At 56.5% G+C, this 14438-nt stretch overlaps 2 protein-coding genes across 3 annotated transcripts; both read left to right on the plus strand.

The window, feature by feature from the left end:
- The first annotated feature begins 3858 nt into the window (after window positions 1-3858).
- On the plus strand, window positions 3859-7174 carry GJB5 (gap junction protein beta 5). Of its 2 annotated transcripts, none has more exons than XM_008694421.1 (2): window positions 3859-4011; window positions 6043-7174. In XM_008694421.1, the coding sequence occupies exon 2, from the start codon at window positions 6070-6072 to the stop codon at window positions 6889-6891; it is 822 nt and encodes a 273-aa protein (XP_008692643.1). In that variant the 5' UTR covers window positions 3859-4011; window positions 6043-6069; the 3' UTR covers window positions 6892-7174. The 2 variants fall into 2 exon arrangements, with proteins under 2 accessions (XP_008692643.1, XP_008692644.1); XM_008694422.1 differs by having other exon boundaries at window positions 6046-7174.
- Window positions 7175-9840: 2666 nt separating this feature from the next.
- On the plus strand, window positions 9841-10817 carry GJB4 (gap junction protein beta 4). The gene has a single exon (XM_008694424.2). It carries the CDS (start codon window positions 9918-9920, stop codon window positions 10716-10718), a length of 801 nt encoding a protein of 266 aa, XP_008692646.2. The 5' UTR covers window positions 9841-9917; the 3' UTR covers window positions 10719-10817.
- The last annotated feature ends 3621 nt before the right edge of the window (window positions 10818-14438 follow it).

The raw sequence follows: 14438 nt of genomic DNA on the forward strand, positions 1-14438 counted from the left end.
CCTAGAGTCCTTACTCCCATCCATGGACCTGCCACCTGCCCAATCCTCAAAACTAGCAACCGGGGAATCATCTGGGGTCTTCCTCCTACCTGCCCCCTGCCTCCAGTCAGACCCATACACCAGTTGTACTTACCAACTACTTCCCAAATCCATCCCTCTGGCTCCTCTCTTGCTTCAATCAGTTGTGATAACTTCTACCTCGCGTCTGGCGTGCCTCTCCTCTTGAACAGAGGGAGCTTTCTAAACATACAGTCGATCCTTATTACTCACAGATTCCCTATTTATGGGTTCGCCTATTCACTAAGATGTATTTAACCCCCAAATCAATATACCCAGTGCTTTTGCAGTTATTCTTGGACGTACACAGAGCAACCGAAACTTTGAGTCCCCCTCCCCCACGAGGTGCACATTCCAGGCTGAGGTTGAACAAGCGACATTCCGCCGTCTTCTTTCAGCTCTGAGACTTTGAACAAACGTCTTATTTGAGGACGATTTATTGCCACGTTTTCTTATTTGGGGGGCTTTTTGTTGGTGATGCTGCTGTTTAAACGGGCCCCCTGAAGAGCTGTCTAGTTCCTAAGCGCAGGGGGCCTCAGGGAGAAAACACGTGGGGTCGACGAGCTTCGTTCTGCCGTGACTTCTGGTGCCTTGGCCATGAGTTCAATGCTAATGACTCAACAAGGTGTGTTAGATAAGGTGTCTTTAAGAAGAAACACACATACAACAATGATCAGTTGCTGAACATGTTGCAACCAGAGCCTCGCAGAAGCTAACACTGCCTTTCCGCCGCTGGCAAAGTTTCCGTATTTGCTAATGCCGTGTTTGTAGTGACTTTACAGAATGTAAGTACCGCGAATAGTAAGAATCAATGGTACCAATATGACCATGTAGTTTCCTTCCTTCCCTCATGCCTCCCTCTGCACACAAGATATATCCAAACTCCTTAGCGCAGCGTTCTAGGTCTTGTATGGTCCAGACTGTCCTTGCCGACCTTCCAGGCACCTCCTGGGGCCCCCTCGGCCCCCCACCCAGTCCACTCTCTAAAGCTCTTCCATTACATTTCTCTCTCTCCCTCTTTTTTTTTAAGATTTATTTATTTATTTAATTGAGAGAGAGTGGGGAGAGTGGCAGAGAGGGAGAGACAGAGAGAGAATTTCCAAGCAGACTCCCCGCTGAGCATGGAGCCCAGCTCAGGGCTTGATCCTACAACCCCGAGATCACGACCTGAACGGAAACCAGGAGTCAGATGCTTATTCAACCGAGCCAGCCAGGTGCCCCTCTTCCATTGTCTTTTTTTTTTTAAGATTTTATTTATTTGAGAGTGAGAGTGAGAGAGAGAGCACACAAGCAGGGGGAGCGGCAGGCGGAGGAGAAGCAGGCTCCCCTCTGACCAGGGAGCCCGATGTAGGACTTGATCCCAGGACCCCGGGATCCAGACCTGAGCCAAAGGCAGACGCTTAACTGACTGAGCCACCCAGGCATCCCTTCCATTGTCTTTCACAGAGTTCCTCTGTATATTCCGTGCCCTCTGCCTCAGAGGCCTCTCCTCCTTGGCTCTTCTTGGTGAACTCCTATACATCCTTCAAAATGCAACTTAAACGTTACCTTGTCTGGATGTCCCTTTGGCAGAACTTGACGCTCCCTTCTCTGTTGCATGTCCCTTATAGGACCTCTCACAATGTTGTCCCTAAGCCAGCCAAGTGTCTCTCCTCTCCTGTACTTGGTAATCATTGGGGAGAAGCATATAGAGAGGGACAGATGTGTGTGAATCTTTGCAAGGTGCATGCATTTCATACATCAGTCATTCAATAAACATAAATGCAGCCTGACTTGGTGCCAGGCACCATCCCAGGTCCCAGGGATACAACTGTGAATGGAACAAAACACTACCCCATCGTACAACACTGTGCCTGCAAGGTGTGGCCCGTGTGTATGGGGGTGTACCTGTGTGCTCGCATCGTGCTTGCTCTGGGTCTGCGGTATTTGTGGCTCCTGGATACACAGTCCATTGAATCCTGACCCCGTGTGACCTGCCGATAAAGGGCATCTTAGAAGTTCATTAGGACAACAGGCTGTGTCTCTGCACTAATGAGAAACTCCTTGGGGCTGCTCCCTGCCCCCTCCCCACCTCTCTGCATGGCCCGGGTTTTGCCTTTCCAACCCAAAGTCAACATTCATCCACATGAGACTTTCTCTAGTGAGTGTGTCTGTCTTCCCCTCCCTTCTCTGCCTTCCCTACGTCTCAGAGAGAAAAGGCCTAGGAATAAGGAAAAGGGGAGGAAGTCACTTTGTGTTCAGTTCAGTTCAGTTCACGTACATCAGAGGTAGTCCTCAAAAGGGCTTCCTTTGTGCCGGGCACTGTTCTAGAGCTCTACGAGCTGGGCTAACCAGCACACCAACCCTACCAGGTGGGCGATGTTACTGTTCCACTATACAGATAAGAAACTGAGGCATCCCATGGAGAGGAAGAGGCAGCCGTGGGATCCGGGCCACACAGGCTGGGCTCAGTCACTGTGCTGCGTCGTGCTCTCTCTGTGCACGGACACCCCTCACGGGCACAAAATGTCTCACTGTACTTTGGAGGACAGGGAAATTGCCCGGATCTGAAAGTACCATATGTATGAGATTCCAGACGCAGGGGTGTGGGTCCAGAGGCAGCGGTGTGGGCTCTAGATGTAGGGTGTGAGCCCCAGATGTGGGAAAGTAAGCTCCAGATATAGGGCGTAGGGGCTCCAGGTGCAGGTATGTGGGGTCCAGAGGCAGAGGGCCCCTGCCTTAGGCAGTTCCCTGAAATGCCTCCCCCATCAGACAGGGAGGCACCTGTCCTGGACAGGACTTGTCCATTCCCAAGGCCTTCCTGCTGGGGCTCCCCCTTGAGGCCATTCTGATATCAGGGTATCTCCGGCCCCCATCCGTGTGCCTGCCCAGGCTCTCTGGATCCTTTCTTGGTGGAAGGGCCATTGCGTGTGGTGTTGGGGGTGGGGTGTTCCGTGTATGTGTCTGTTTTGGGGTGGGGGCGGCTCTCTGCACAATCCCTCACGTACCCAGCGTAGGGGTACAAAGACTGAACTGGATTCCAGCAGCCATGGATGGCGCGGAAGGGGAGCCTGGGCCCAGAAACCTGCCCCGTGGCCCTTTAGCAGTCATGAGGGTCTCCGTGAAGCTGGTACTACACTTCTCAGCTGGTCATCAAGGCCAAGTGGGTGAGCTCCTGGGGGCCAGGAGCTGGTCTGCTTTATGTCCTGCTCACAAGTCCCTGTCGGTGTGGATTGATTTGTTTACTCAATAGATAGGTCCTACCAGCTGAATAAGATCAACTATTCCAATACAGTCATGATGATGGGGAAGTTCAAGGCCAGGAAAGCCCAGAGGTGAGGCTCTAAGCCACCTGGAGCAGCAGTCAGGGAAGGCTTCTTGGAGGGGTACCAGATGATGAGAAAGGCGAGAGAAGGGCATCCAAGGAGAGGCAGTGGATGGGGCAAAAGCAGATGGGCTGGAGACCGAGTTTGGGAGTCATGGCATTTCAGAAAATAACTGAAGCCAGAAGAATAGAAAGCCAGAGAGCAGCCCCTAGAGTCCCAAGAAGTGGCATGGGGACTTTCTGAAGAAGGATGAGAAGGCAGGACAGACCTCAGCTCCTCCCACACAAGGCCAGGGATAAGAGGACAAGCAGGGGCTCAAGGTGGACCTGCAGTTCTCCCCTCAGAGGATGCCAGGATTCTCGGCTCAGCGCCCCAGGAAGAGTGAGCCATGAACCCTTAAGTTTCTGGGCCTCAGCAGAAGCAGTCTGGGGAGGCTGGGCCCAGCCAATGACAGTGTCGGGCGCAGCAACTCCTCCCCCCGGGCCGGTGGCACACCCAGGCTGCCTGCCGACTCTGCAGGCTCCGTCCCGGGAATGCGCTGCCCCAAACACCCTCCCTGGCCCTGACATGAGTTCCAGCTGCCACGCTGAGTCCGACTTCCAGCTGCCAGGAGCCAGTACGCAGAGAGTTCTGAGGAGTAGCCATCCAGGTAAGGTCACCTGTGTCCAGATGGACCCTGGGCATACCCGGCAGAGGGACGCTTCTCTGGTGGTGAGGCGAGAGAGGTGGCCTGGACATATCTACCACCCTGGGTTCTGATGGGAGAGGAATGGAGGGCTCCTCCCTCCTCTGCCCTGCGCCCTTCCTGCTCTCCCCAGCTGAGCAGAGGTGGGAGCCAGGGACCAAGTGGGAGAGGGGCTCACACGGGTGCCAGGAACTGAGCACACTAAGCCGCTCTGCCTGAGCTTGCAAAGCCCCACCCGCCACACCCCAGGTGGGCTGGGCCAAGAGCCTCTGGGGACTAAGGGCTGGAGCCTCCCAGGCTGTTCCCTGTCCAGCTGCCAGGAGTTCCGCCCACCTCAGGCGGGACTGAGCGAAGACAAGCTGATGATTCACCACCAAATGGTAGGTGGTATAGCCAGAACCGTGGAGAGACAGGCTGAGAGCAGAGACACCTCCAGCCTCCCTTACCCGGCATCCACCTGCTGGAGGAGAGGGTGGGCACGGACCAGATGGGCAAGCAGCTTCCTGCAACTTAAGGAAAGGGGCCCAGGCCCAGAGTGTGGTTCAAATCCCGGCTCGGCTGCTTCCCAGCTGTGCAACTCTGAGCAAATTGATTAACCTCTCTGTGTTCCACTTTCCTCATCTGTTAATTGGGAATAAAAAATATCATACGCTTTCATACAGTTGCTGTTCTGATTCATGCAAAGTGCCGCATAAATACTCAATGAATGTTGGCTCCTACCAGGACCCTGTCCATCCGCAGCAGGTGCCACAGGCGGTCAGGACAGCACAGGGACCAGAGCCTACCACGGGCCCCAGGAAGGGCATCAAGAACACCTTAGAGCAAGAGGCTATGCAGTCTCCCTGAGGTCCCAGGGAAGCCCAGCAGATGAGACCACAGTGCCTGGGTCTCAGGGGACACCCCACCCCCCACCCCCACCCCACCAGGAACCAGGCAGAAGAATTCCAAGAGAGGGAGTGGGAGTCTCTTGCTCTGAACGGCAGTCACACTCCATAAATGGAGGTAAATCTGATACCTGTGTGTTCATCGCACCAAACTCGCCAGGAAAACTGACCAGAGCAGCATTTCCCATTTTGCTGTTTTGACAAGACTATTCCACACAATGATTTAAAAAAAAAAAAAAAAAAGGTTCTGTGGTCGAAGGAGTTTAGGTAATGCTACATATCCCTTCCCTTTGGGGATTCAGGTGTCAATGTATTAGCTTGGTCGAGTAAAGGGACCTATTTAACTTTGCTGAACCTATATTTGTCTCCCTTTCTCGAACACAGAATCCTTTTCTCTCACTGCTCCTGTTGCCAAACTATGGCCAGGGTTCCACGGAACACGAGTTTGGGAATCCCCAGAATCCCAGGCTACTTGAGGAAGGCTATTGGGTAAAGAGAACCATTGTCCCCTACTTTACCTCTCAGCTGGATTGCCACTGGCCTCACTTCAAGTGAGCTGCACCCGAGCAAGACATTGCCTGGATATTTACTGAGTGTTAGACCAGATGGGAGTTTGGGGACAAAGTTCCAGCAGCCTCTCCCGCCCAATCCCCTAAGCCAAGTAAAGGGCAAGGAGCAGGTTCCCCTTAGGAGGGGCTAAGAGGACAGAGCGGGGCTCAAAAGGAGAGAAGTCTTCCTAAGGCTCCACACCCTGAGGAGGAGGGCCAGGTTTGGAACAGAGGGAGAGGGCAGAATGCCCCACCTACTGAAGGACTGCAGGACTGCAAAACCAGAGCCTTGGCCCCAGGAGGAAAGGGTGGCTCCCTGGACCCACCTTCCCCCACTTCTATGGGTTCTGGACTTAATTACCTGGTTCGAATCCCAGCTCTGCACCTAATAGTTGTGCAACCTTTATAACCCCCCAAACCTCCATTTCCTCTCTCTGTAAAATGGGGACAATAACAGAACCTAGCTCCTCTGTGCCTGTGACAATTGAATACAGATTATATATTTCCATAAGGTGCTCAGAGTCGGTATCCTATAAATGTGGGAAATGACGATTATTTCCCAGCAGGAGCAGCCAACGCCTGGGTCCACTATGAACTGGGGGATCTTCGAAGGGCTCCTGAGCGGGGTCAACAAGTACTCCACAGCCTTCGGCCGCATCTGGCTGTCTCTGGTCTTCATCTTCCGTGTGCTGGTGTACCTGGTGACAGCTGAGCGAGTGTGGAGCGATGACCACAAGGATTTTGACTGCAACACCAAGCAGCCGGGCTGCTCCAACGTCTGCTTTGACGAGTTCTTCCCCGTGTCTCACGTGCGTCTCTGGGCCCTGCAGCTTATCCTTGTCACCTGCCCCTCGCTGCTCGTGGTCATGCACGTGGCCTACCGGGAGGCTCGGGAGAAGAAGCACCGAGAGGTAGTGGGGGAGGACGGCGGGCGCCTCTACCTGAACCCCGGCAAGAAGCGGGGTGGGCTGTGGTGGACGTACGTCTGCAGCCTGGTGTTCAAGGCCGGCGTGGATACCGCCTTCCTCTATGTGTTCCACTCCTTCTACCCCAAATATACCCTCCCTCATGTGGTCAAGTGCCACATAGCTCCGTGTCCCAACACGGTGGACTGCTTCATCTCCAAGCCCTCGGAGAAGAACATCTTCACTCTCTTCATGGTGGTCACGGCCGCCATTTGCATCCTGCTCAACCTCGTAGAGCTGGTCTACCTGGTGAGCAAGAAGTGCCATGAGGGCTTGGCAGCGAGGAGAGCCAGGGCCACAGGCGTGGCCCACTGCCCGGACTGTGCCACCTCTTCCTGCAAGGGGGACGACCTCCTCTCAGGCGACCTCATCTTTCTGGGCTCAGACTCTCACCCTCCTCTCTTACCAGACCTCCCTCGAGACCAAGTGAAGAAGACCATCCTGTGAGAGCCGCCCGGTCAAACCCGGTGGAGAGGCCTGGCGTCTCCCACAGGTGCAGCCGTGGGCGCAGAAAGCAGGGAGGGTTCGGCACCGGCCCCAGCTGTGGGGCCTTGGACAAGTCACCCCTCCCTCTGAGCTGAACTTCGTTTCCTTTTGGATAAAATGGAGGCGAAGCCCCCGTCACAGGGTGGTTGCTGTGAGGAGGGTTTATTTAGAGAATGGATGTGCAAGTACCTTTGGGGGGGGGAGGCACGGTCAAGACTTAATAAAAGTCAACGCATCCACTTGATTCAAGGTGCCATTCGGTCCTTCAACCTTTGTGACCCTTCTCAGGTCACTGGGTCAACCTCTCTGTCCCTGCAAAGGGCTGGACCTGATCCAGCCAGGTGAGGGGCCATTCCCTCCCCCAGCAAAGGGTCCTCAGTGCTACTGGAGGTCATACCACCTGCTTGTGCTCAAGACAAGCCTTTATCCCCAGTTGCAAATTGAGGTCCGAGGGCTATCTGCAAACATAATGGGGCTTAGCTTGTGCGAGCTGTGTGTTGCAATGGAAAGTTCATGAACTTTTGAGTCAGAACACTTGCATTTGAAGCCAAGTTCCATTGGGACTCTGGGAAAGGGACTTCAGCTCCTTTCCAAAATGGGTTAATAATACAGAGCCCGGGGGTGGGGGGACTGGATGAGCTCATGGCTGTGGATGGGGTAAGCCAGCTGTAAAAGGCCACATAAATGTTAATCATTGGTATTAGGAAGTGCTCAATAAATGCTTGTGGGAAATGAAGCAGAGGAGCCCCTCCCTGGCTGCACATTAACCTTCACTCTCCCAGCCACCAGGACAGCCAGGACACAGACCCAAGGCCCCTCTGCAGCCCCCACTGGGAAGTACTCTGACTTCCCTAGAGGCCCAGGCCCATAGAAGGTGGACATCAAGGTTGTGCCTGGCCCCGTGCCAACTGGGGCATTTCATGCTGCCAACCTACATTCTCTGTCTCCACCAGGGCAGCGGGTATGCTTGTCTAAAAGAACCATAATCAGCCCTTCCCATCCCCTACACAGCTCACCAGCAGCCCAAGCCCTAGTCCCCAGAAATGTCCCCACCAGGGTGGGATGTGATCCTGGGCTGGATCAAGGTTGCCCCTCTCCATAGATGTCAGTTGCTGAGGACCCCAGAACCGTGCTTCCAGAGAAAAGGGCAGCAGAGAGGCCCGGGGACAGAGGGACCAGGGGCAATAAGGCAACGGGAAGGGGCTGGGACAACAGACAGCAGCCGCGGGTGCTGACCTGGGCCCTGGCATTAGGATACCAGGCTCCTCACTGCCCCCCCAAAGAAGGCTTCACCCACACACCTGCCAGCCCAGGGAGCCAGACCCAGCCATACCCATCCAGGCTGGAGAGAAGGCGTGGGCCAGGGGAGAAGGGCCACAGGTGTTTGCTCTGAATATGTGCCCGGGGAAGTCCGCCTGCCTGCCCACCCGCTCTCTCCCCCTTGGCTCATTGGCTCAGAAAGCTCCACCCAGCAGAGGAGTGAGGAACAAAAGCTGCCTCCGGGAGGCCCCCAGGCAGACAGACAAGCCCAGGGACCGGAGTCTCTGCTGGACCTGAGAAAGGTGAGGACCAAATTGGGCAGGAGACCGGGCTGGGAAGCAGGGACCAGATGGGCTGAGGATCCCCGGGGAACTTGGCCTGCAGGCTGGGCTCCTGGGAGGAACAGAGGGGACAGAGGATCCCTAGAGAAACCCCAAGGAAGCCCCAAGAAGGGGCAGGGACGTCCCACCAGACCAAAGGGAGGACAGAGGACCAGAGAAGAGACAAGGAAGAGGAGGGATCAGGAAGAGGGAGTTTTAGTTCAGTAAATGTCTATCAGGTGTTCACCAGGCCAGGCCAGGTGCCGAGTCCTGGGGAAACGGATGAATGAGCTGCAGGGGCCCTCCAGACGCTGACAGTCTGGCACAGGAGACCGGAAAACAGAGCACCTGAGTACCGGTGATCTAGCCTGCAGAGGAGGGTGCTCGGAGAAAGTCCCAGTGTCACAAGCTCTAAGATGCTGAGGTCTGGATCAGGGACGGGGGGGGGGGGCAGAGATGGAACCTGATGGCACCCCAGATAAGGGGGCAGGGAGGATAACGTGTGCACAGGACAGAGGCCTGACCGGGGATAATGGGGGACCTGACGAGCAAACAGAGAAGGAGGGTGTTCCTGAGAGCAAAGGTGAGTGATGGGGGGAAGGACGGAGCCGGAATCACGCCTCTGTCCCTTCCCCTCCTAAACCTGAAATGGTTGGAATTCCAGAGGAACCGAGTGTGGTCAGGGCGGTCAGCACCGGTGTGGGGGAGGGGTGGATGATGCCAAACCCCACGGTTCCAAAGAGCCTGCTTAGTCTGGAAGGAAATGTCAGGCCTGGGGATGTCCTGGGCCTCTCGGTGAGGTTGGGTATCACTCAAGGTCCCCGGAGGCCGATAGGAACACGCCCAGCACAGGGCCTGGCCCCTATCGGTGCTCAGGAGGGGTTGGAGGAACTGAAAGACACATCTCCCTCCCCTCTGCCCCTGTCCAGTCCCGGCAGCTGAGAGGAGGGCAAATCATCCAATCCACACCTTCTTCCTGTTTCTGTAGAAGTCGTGTGGTCCGCAGGGCTGGAACTTGGGGGTCAAAGAAGTTGGCGGGTGCATTCATGCAGGCTGGTTATCTTCACATTCATCCATTACTTCATAGAATAAAATCTTCCCTGATTTTGGAACTGAAAGGTGGGGGTTCAAGACCAGCTCTGCCAATTCCAGATGGGGAGCCTTGGGTGGGTGCCTCCCTGGGCCTCAGCTTACTCCCCTGTGAAACGGGGATAACGGCCATCCCGACCCCACCAAGTCATGGCAAGCGAGGACGTGACGACAGAGTGTTTGTGAAAGGGTTTTGCCAATTGCACCTTTAATAAAAGGCCCCCATTTCCAGGCTCTCCTGGCCTCGTGGCCCCCACGCCCCGAGTGGGTGCTCACGGGTGCAGACGGTCCACGTGAGGAAGCAAGGGCACGGTCAGCATGAACTGGGCGTCCCTGCAGGGCCTCCTGAGCGGGGTCAACAAGTACTCCACGGCGCTGGGCCGCATCTGGCTGTCGGTGGTGTTCATCTTCCGCGTGCTGGTGTACGTGGTGGCCGCCGAGGAGGTGTGGGATGACGAGCAGAAGGACTTCGTGTGCAACACCAAGCAGCCGGGCTGCCCCAACGTCTGCTACGACGAGTTCTTCCCCGTGTCGCACGTGCGCCTCTGGGCCCTGCAGCTCATCCTGGTCACCTGCCCCTCGCTGCTCGTGGTCATGCACGTGGCCTACCGCCAGGAGCGCGAGCGCCGGCACCGCCGGAAGCACGGGCCCAACGCGCAGTCCCTGTACGACAACCCGAGCAAGAAGCGAGGCGGCCTGTGGTGGACCTACCTGCTGAGTCTCGTCTTCAAGGCTGCCGTCGACGCCGGCTTCCTCTACGTCTTCCACCGCCTCTACCAGGACTACGACATGCCCCGGGTGGTGGCCTGCTCCGAGGCGCCCTGCCCCCACACGGTGGACTGCTACATCTCCCGACCCACGGAGAAGAAGGTCTTCACCTACTTCATGGTGGCCACAGCCGTGGTCTGCATCCTGCTCAACGTCAGTGAGGTCCTCTACCTGGTGGGCAAGAGGTGCCTGGAGACCCTCAGTCCGAGGCGCGAGCGGTCTCGGCACCGGGATCACCTGCCCGACACATGCCCCCCGTACGTCCTCTCCCAGGGAGAGCACCCCCAAGATGGGAACTCTGTCCTAATGAAGGCTGGGTCGGCCACGATGGATGCAGGTGGGTTTCCATGACCTGTGAGGTCGGTAGCGAGGACCACCAGGGCCGTGGTCTGCTCTCTGAGGCCACAGCAGGGCAGGCGAGGAAGATACTTGCAGGGCTCGGGAAGCCCCCAGGCGGGCCAGTGCTGGAGAGCCCCAGGGGAGGGAGGTTGACGGCTGATGGGAATTTTGTATATGGCAACGGGGTATGTGAGAACCGTTAATAAATACGATTTTCCCAGTATGTTGTAGACCAGGCGGGGCGTGGCGGGTAGAAGTGTCAGGGGGTTTCACCGTGGACCTCAGAGAGGAGGCCACAACCACTCACTGGGCACCTGAGCCCTGGGACCTCAGATCCAAGTTCATCACACACACACACACACACACACACGCACACAGACACACAGCACACGCCACATACACACACAGACACACACACACAACACATGCCACACACACACACACAACACACGCCACACACACACACAGACACACACACACACACACACAGTGCACCCCCAGGACATGGTGGGACTGCCGAGAGGCTGCTCCAGGGGTGTCTGGACTCTGCAAGCAGCTGGCCAAGCAGGAGGAGTGGGACCCCAGGAGACCCCGGGCCCAGCATGGCTCCGTTCTCAGTCGGAGTCCCTCAGGTGAATGCATGTGGTTCGGGAGGCCTCTGCCTCCGCCATTGCAGCCTCCCTCACCCTGCCCCGCACAGGCCTCAGGGAGGCCAACCTCTGAGGGCAGGAGGGGAAGGCCTGGAAAGGGTGGAACGGTGCTGAGAGCACGCCCAGGATGGGAAGTCTGCCAGGATGTCCAAGGGGGATATCCCCACAGGCCCGGGACCTACTGAGAGCATCTCAACTAAAGGGTCCCTCGCTGAACCTCAAGTCTGAGGAATTCCCCTTCTCTTCCCTGGACACACCCCCACCCCCACCCTCACCCCCACCACTCAGACCCTGACCACTCCCAGAACCACACCTGAGTCCCAGAGCCTCCCACCATCTGCCCAGGGTTCGACCCTCTGGGAGGCCCCCAGGTCTCCTCCAGTCAGCTGCTCCCAAATGGACCACACCTACCCTCCTCACACATCACCCACCCCCTCCCAGGAATGGTGTGCCCCCACCCAGCTGTCCGAGCCCGGAGCTGGCCTGACATCCTCACGCCCTCCCTTCTTCCAGCCTCTCATGCACACAGCCCAGTGCAGTATCACGTCCCGCCAGTTCCAACCCTAAATGCCTCCTGAGTCTGCCCTTCCTCCCCCACTGCTCTTCCACTGCAGGGACAGAGCGGTCTTCCCACACACGCACCTGACGGTGGTTCCTCCCTCTTCCAAAATTCTTCCACTACCCCCACGACCCCCCATTGCCCCTCCACCTGGTCCCTGCTGGCCTCGCCGACGGCACCCCTGCTCCCTCCCTCCTTGCACTCACCAGTAATACCAAAGGGCTTACCGGTCCCCAACCACACACATCATGCTGTGTCACGCCTCGGGCCTTCGGATACGTGTTCCCTCTGCCTGGAGTGCCCTTCCTTCCGCCTCTGCGACCCTTCCTCAGACCCCAAGGTTCGAACACTGAAGCCTAGCTTGTGTCTCTGCGTTCTCCCCATCAGTCTGTGAACCCTTCACAAGCAGGACACCGACTCACCCAGGTCCCCAGCTCCCTTCAGTAAATGTTTGGTAAACTAGTAAATGGGCTATGAGCTGCTTGGGGGAAGGGACCTGTCTGGTTTACCTGAATCCTTCACTGCACCTCGGCCAGGGAGTACAGATAAGCTGTCCTCTCATTTGTTTTTAAATTCCATCATTGTTGCTATTTTAACTAAATCTAGCCTAAATGTTTCATTTATTGTTGAGGAAACTGGCCTAGAGAGGGGAGGGGACATTCCAAGCCCGCCCAGATGGGCTGAGTCTATAGGGGGCTGTGTCTCCCGTGGTCCATGGAAAGACTCTGTGCCTCCCCCTCCCCCAATTATAGGACAAGATCAGGTGTCACTTTGTCTTAGGTCAAGGTCCCCGGGAGCAGAACCAGTGACAGGAATTCACGTGCATGAGGAGGAAGGAGCAAGGGAAGCAGGCTAGGGAGGAGGCCGAGCTGGGTGTGGGCTCAGGGAACCTTAGCCTTGACCCCGGTGCGGTGAGGGACCTTTGGATCATAAATGCCACCACCGCGTTGTCCCCGCTGGAGGAGAAGGCATCAGGCTTTGGAGCTCCCGTACCAGTCAGTTGTTGACTTCAGGCCAGCCCGTGGGCAGCAGGGCTACAGGAAGGGGTAGGTGACTCCCATTCAATCAAGGTCAATTCTCCGTGGGCAGCTACAAGCAAGAGCACCCTATATTCACAGCAACTAGGGGATGGCTGTCCCCCAGTGAAGGGGACTTGGGCAAGGTGCCAATACCATCCACGGAACTCCTGATCCCAGGAAATAAGGGTGACTCCACCACCAATCCAGACCAGAGCTGTGACCACACAATCCCAGAAAACAGGCTGGCATTCTCAACCCATTCAGAACCAGGGGGCCCCACACTACTCAGCCCAACGTAGCTCCCACGTGCGGACGGACGCAAACCAGCCATAGCCCACTCCCTCTGGGATTCCAGAGTCCCCATTCCAGTTTCCGCTGCGGGGCCAGCCTAGGGTGAGGGCATCCGGGGACCTGACTACTGCGGCAGCCCTCTTCATGGGTGCTGTTCCCAGAAGTCCCCAGTCCCGACCCAGTGAGCCAGACAGAATCGGAACACCATCTGAGCAAGCCCGAAGCCTCGGAGGAGCTGGAAGAATCTTCTGGGAAACACTTCAGCTGGGGCACTTTTATCCTCGGTCCCGCCCACACTCTGGAGAACTCCCCCCCCCACCCTCACTACGACTCTCAGACTTAACACCTCCCCGTTCTTGAAATCTCTTCTCTCAGCTGGGCCCCTGCCGTCTGTCCCCTCCACCTTCCGCCCCACCCCCATTGCTGCCACCTCATTGCTTTCCCCGCTCATGAAAGACTTGAGCAGTCAGGGTCTTCAGCTATTCTCTCACAGCCCAGGGCTGCGGGGACCATCTGGGTGTCACTGTGTCCTTTTCATTCCATGCCCTCTGTGGCTCTCATGACCTCCTCCTCTGCTCCATTTAGCTATCTACTCACAGGACCACACCTGGGACTTGGTCTTCACCCAGAACTACTCCAGCTCGAGAATCTCCCATTGGATTCGAGTCCACAAATATTCATTGTTCACTTTTATGTGACAAGCCCCCGCTAGGTGCCGAGGATTCGTCTCGGAAGAATCAGATACAGTCCCCGATCTTATGGAGTTTACATCCATGAAGAGGACAGCTCGTGGCATGCTGGGGAGCACGGGGTGCTGGGCAGAGGGGGAGACGGATCCAAAGTCCAGGGATGCAAGAAAAGTGTCCCTGAGGCTTCTTTTTTTTTTTTTTTTAAGATTTTATTTATTCATTTGAGAGAGAGGGAGCCCGCATTTGCAGGGTAGGGGGGAGGCACAGAGGAAGAAGGAGAAGCAGGCTCCCTGCTGAGCAGGGAGCCCAATGCAGGATGGCATCCCAGGACCCTGGGATCATGACGGGAGCCAAAGGCAGACGCTTAACTGAGCGAGCCACCCAGGTGCCCCTTCCCTGAGACGTCTTACGCTGACACCCAGAGAAAGAGGAGGATTTAGCCGAGCAGAGCAGGAGGGGCTGCAAGGCGGAGGGAGAGCAAGCCTGACGACGAGGACAGGAAGAACCCGAGGAGGGCTGGAGCC

The sequence above is a fragment of the Ursus maritimus genome, unplaced genomic scaffold (genome assembly GCF_017311325.1).
Source record: "Ursus maritimus isolate PB19 unplaced genomic scaffold, ASM1731132v1 scaffold_32, whole genome shotgun sequence".
Taxonomy (NCBI): domain Eukaryota; kingdom Metazoa; phylum Chordata; class Mammalia; order Carnivora; family Ursidae; genus Ursus; species Ursus maritimus.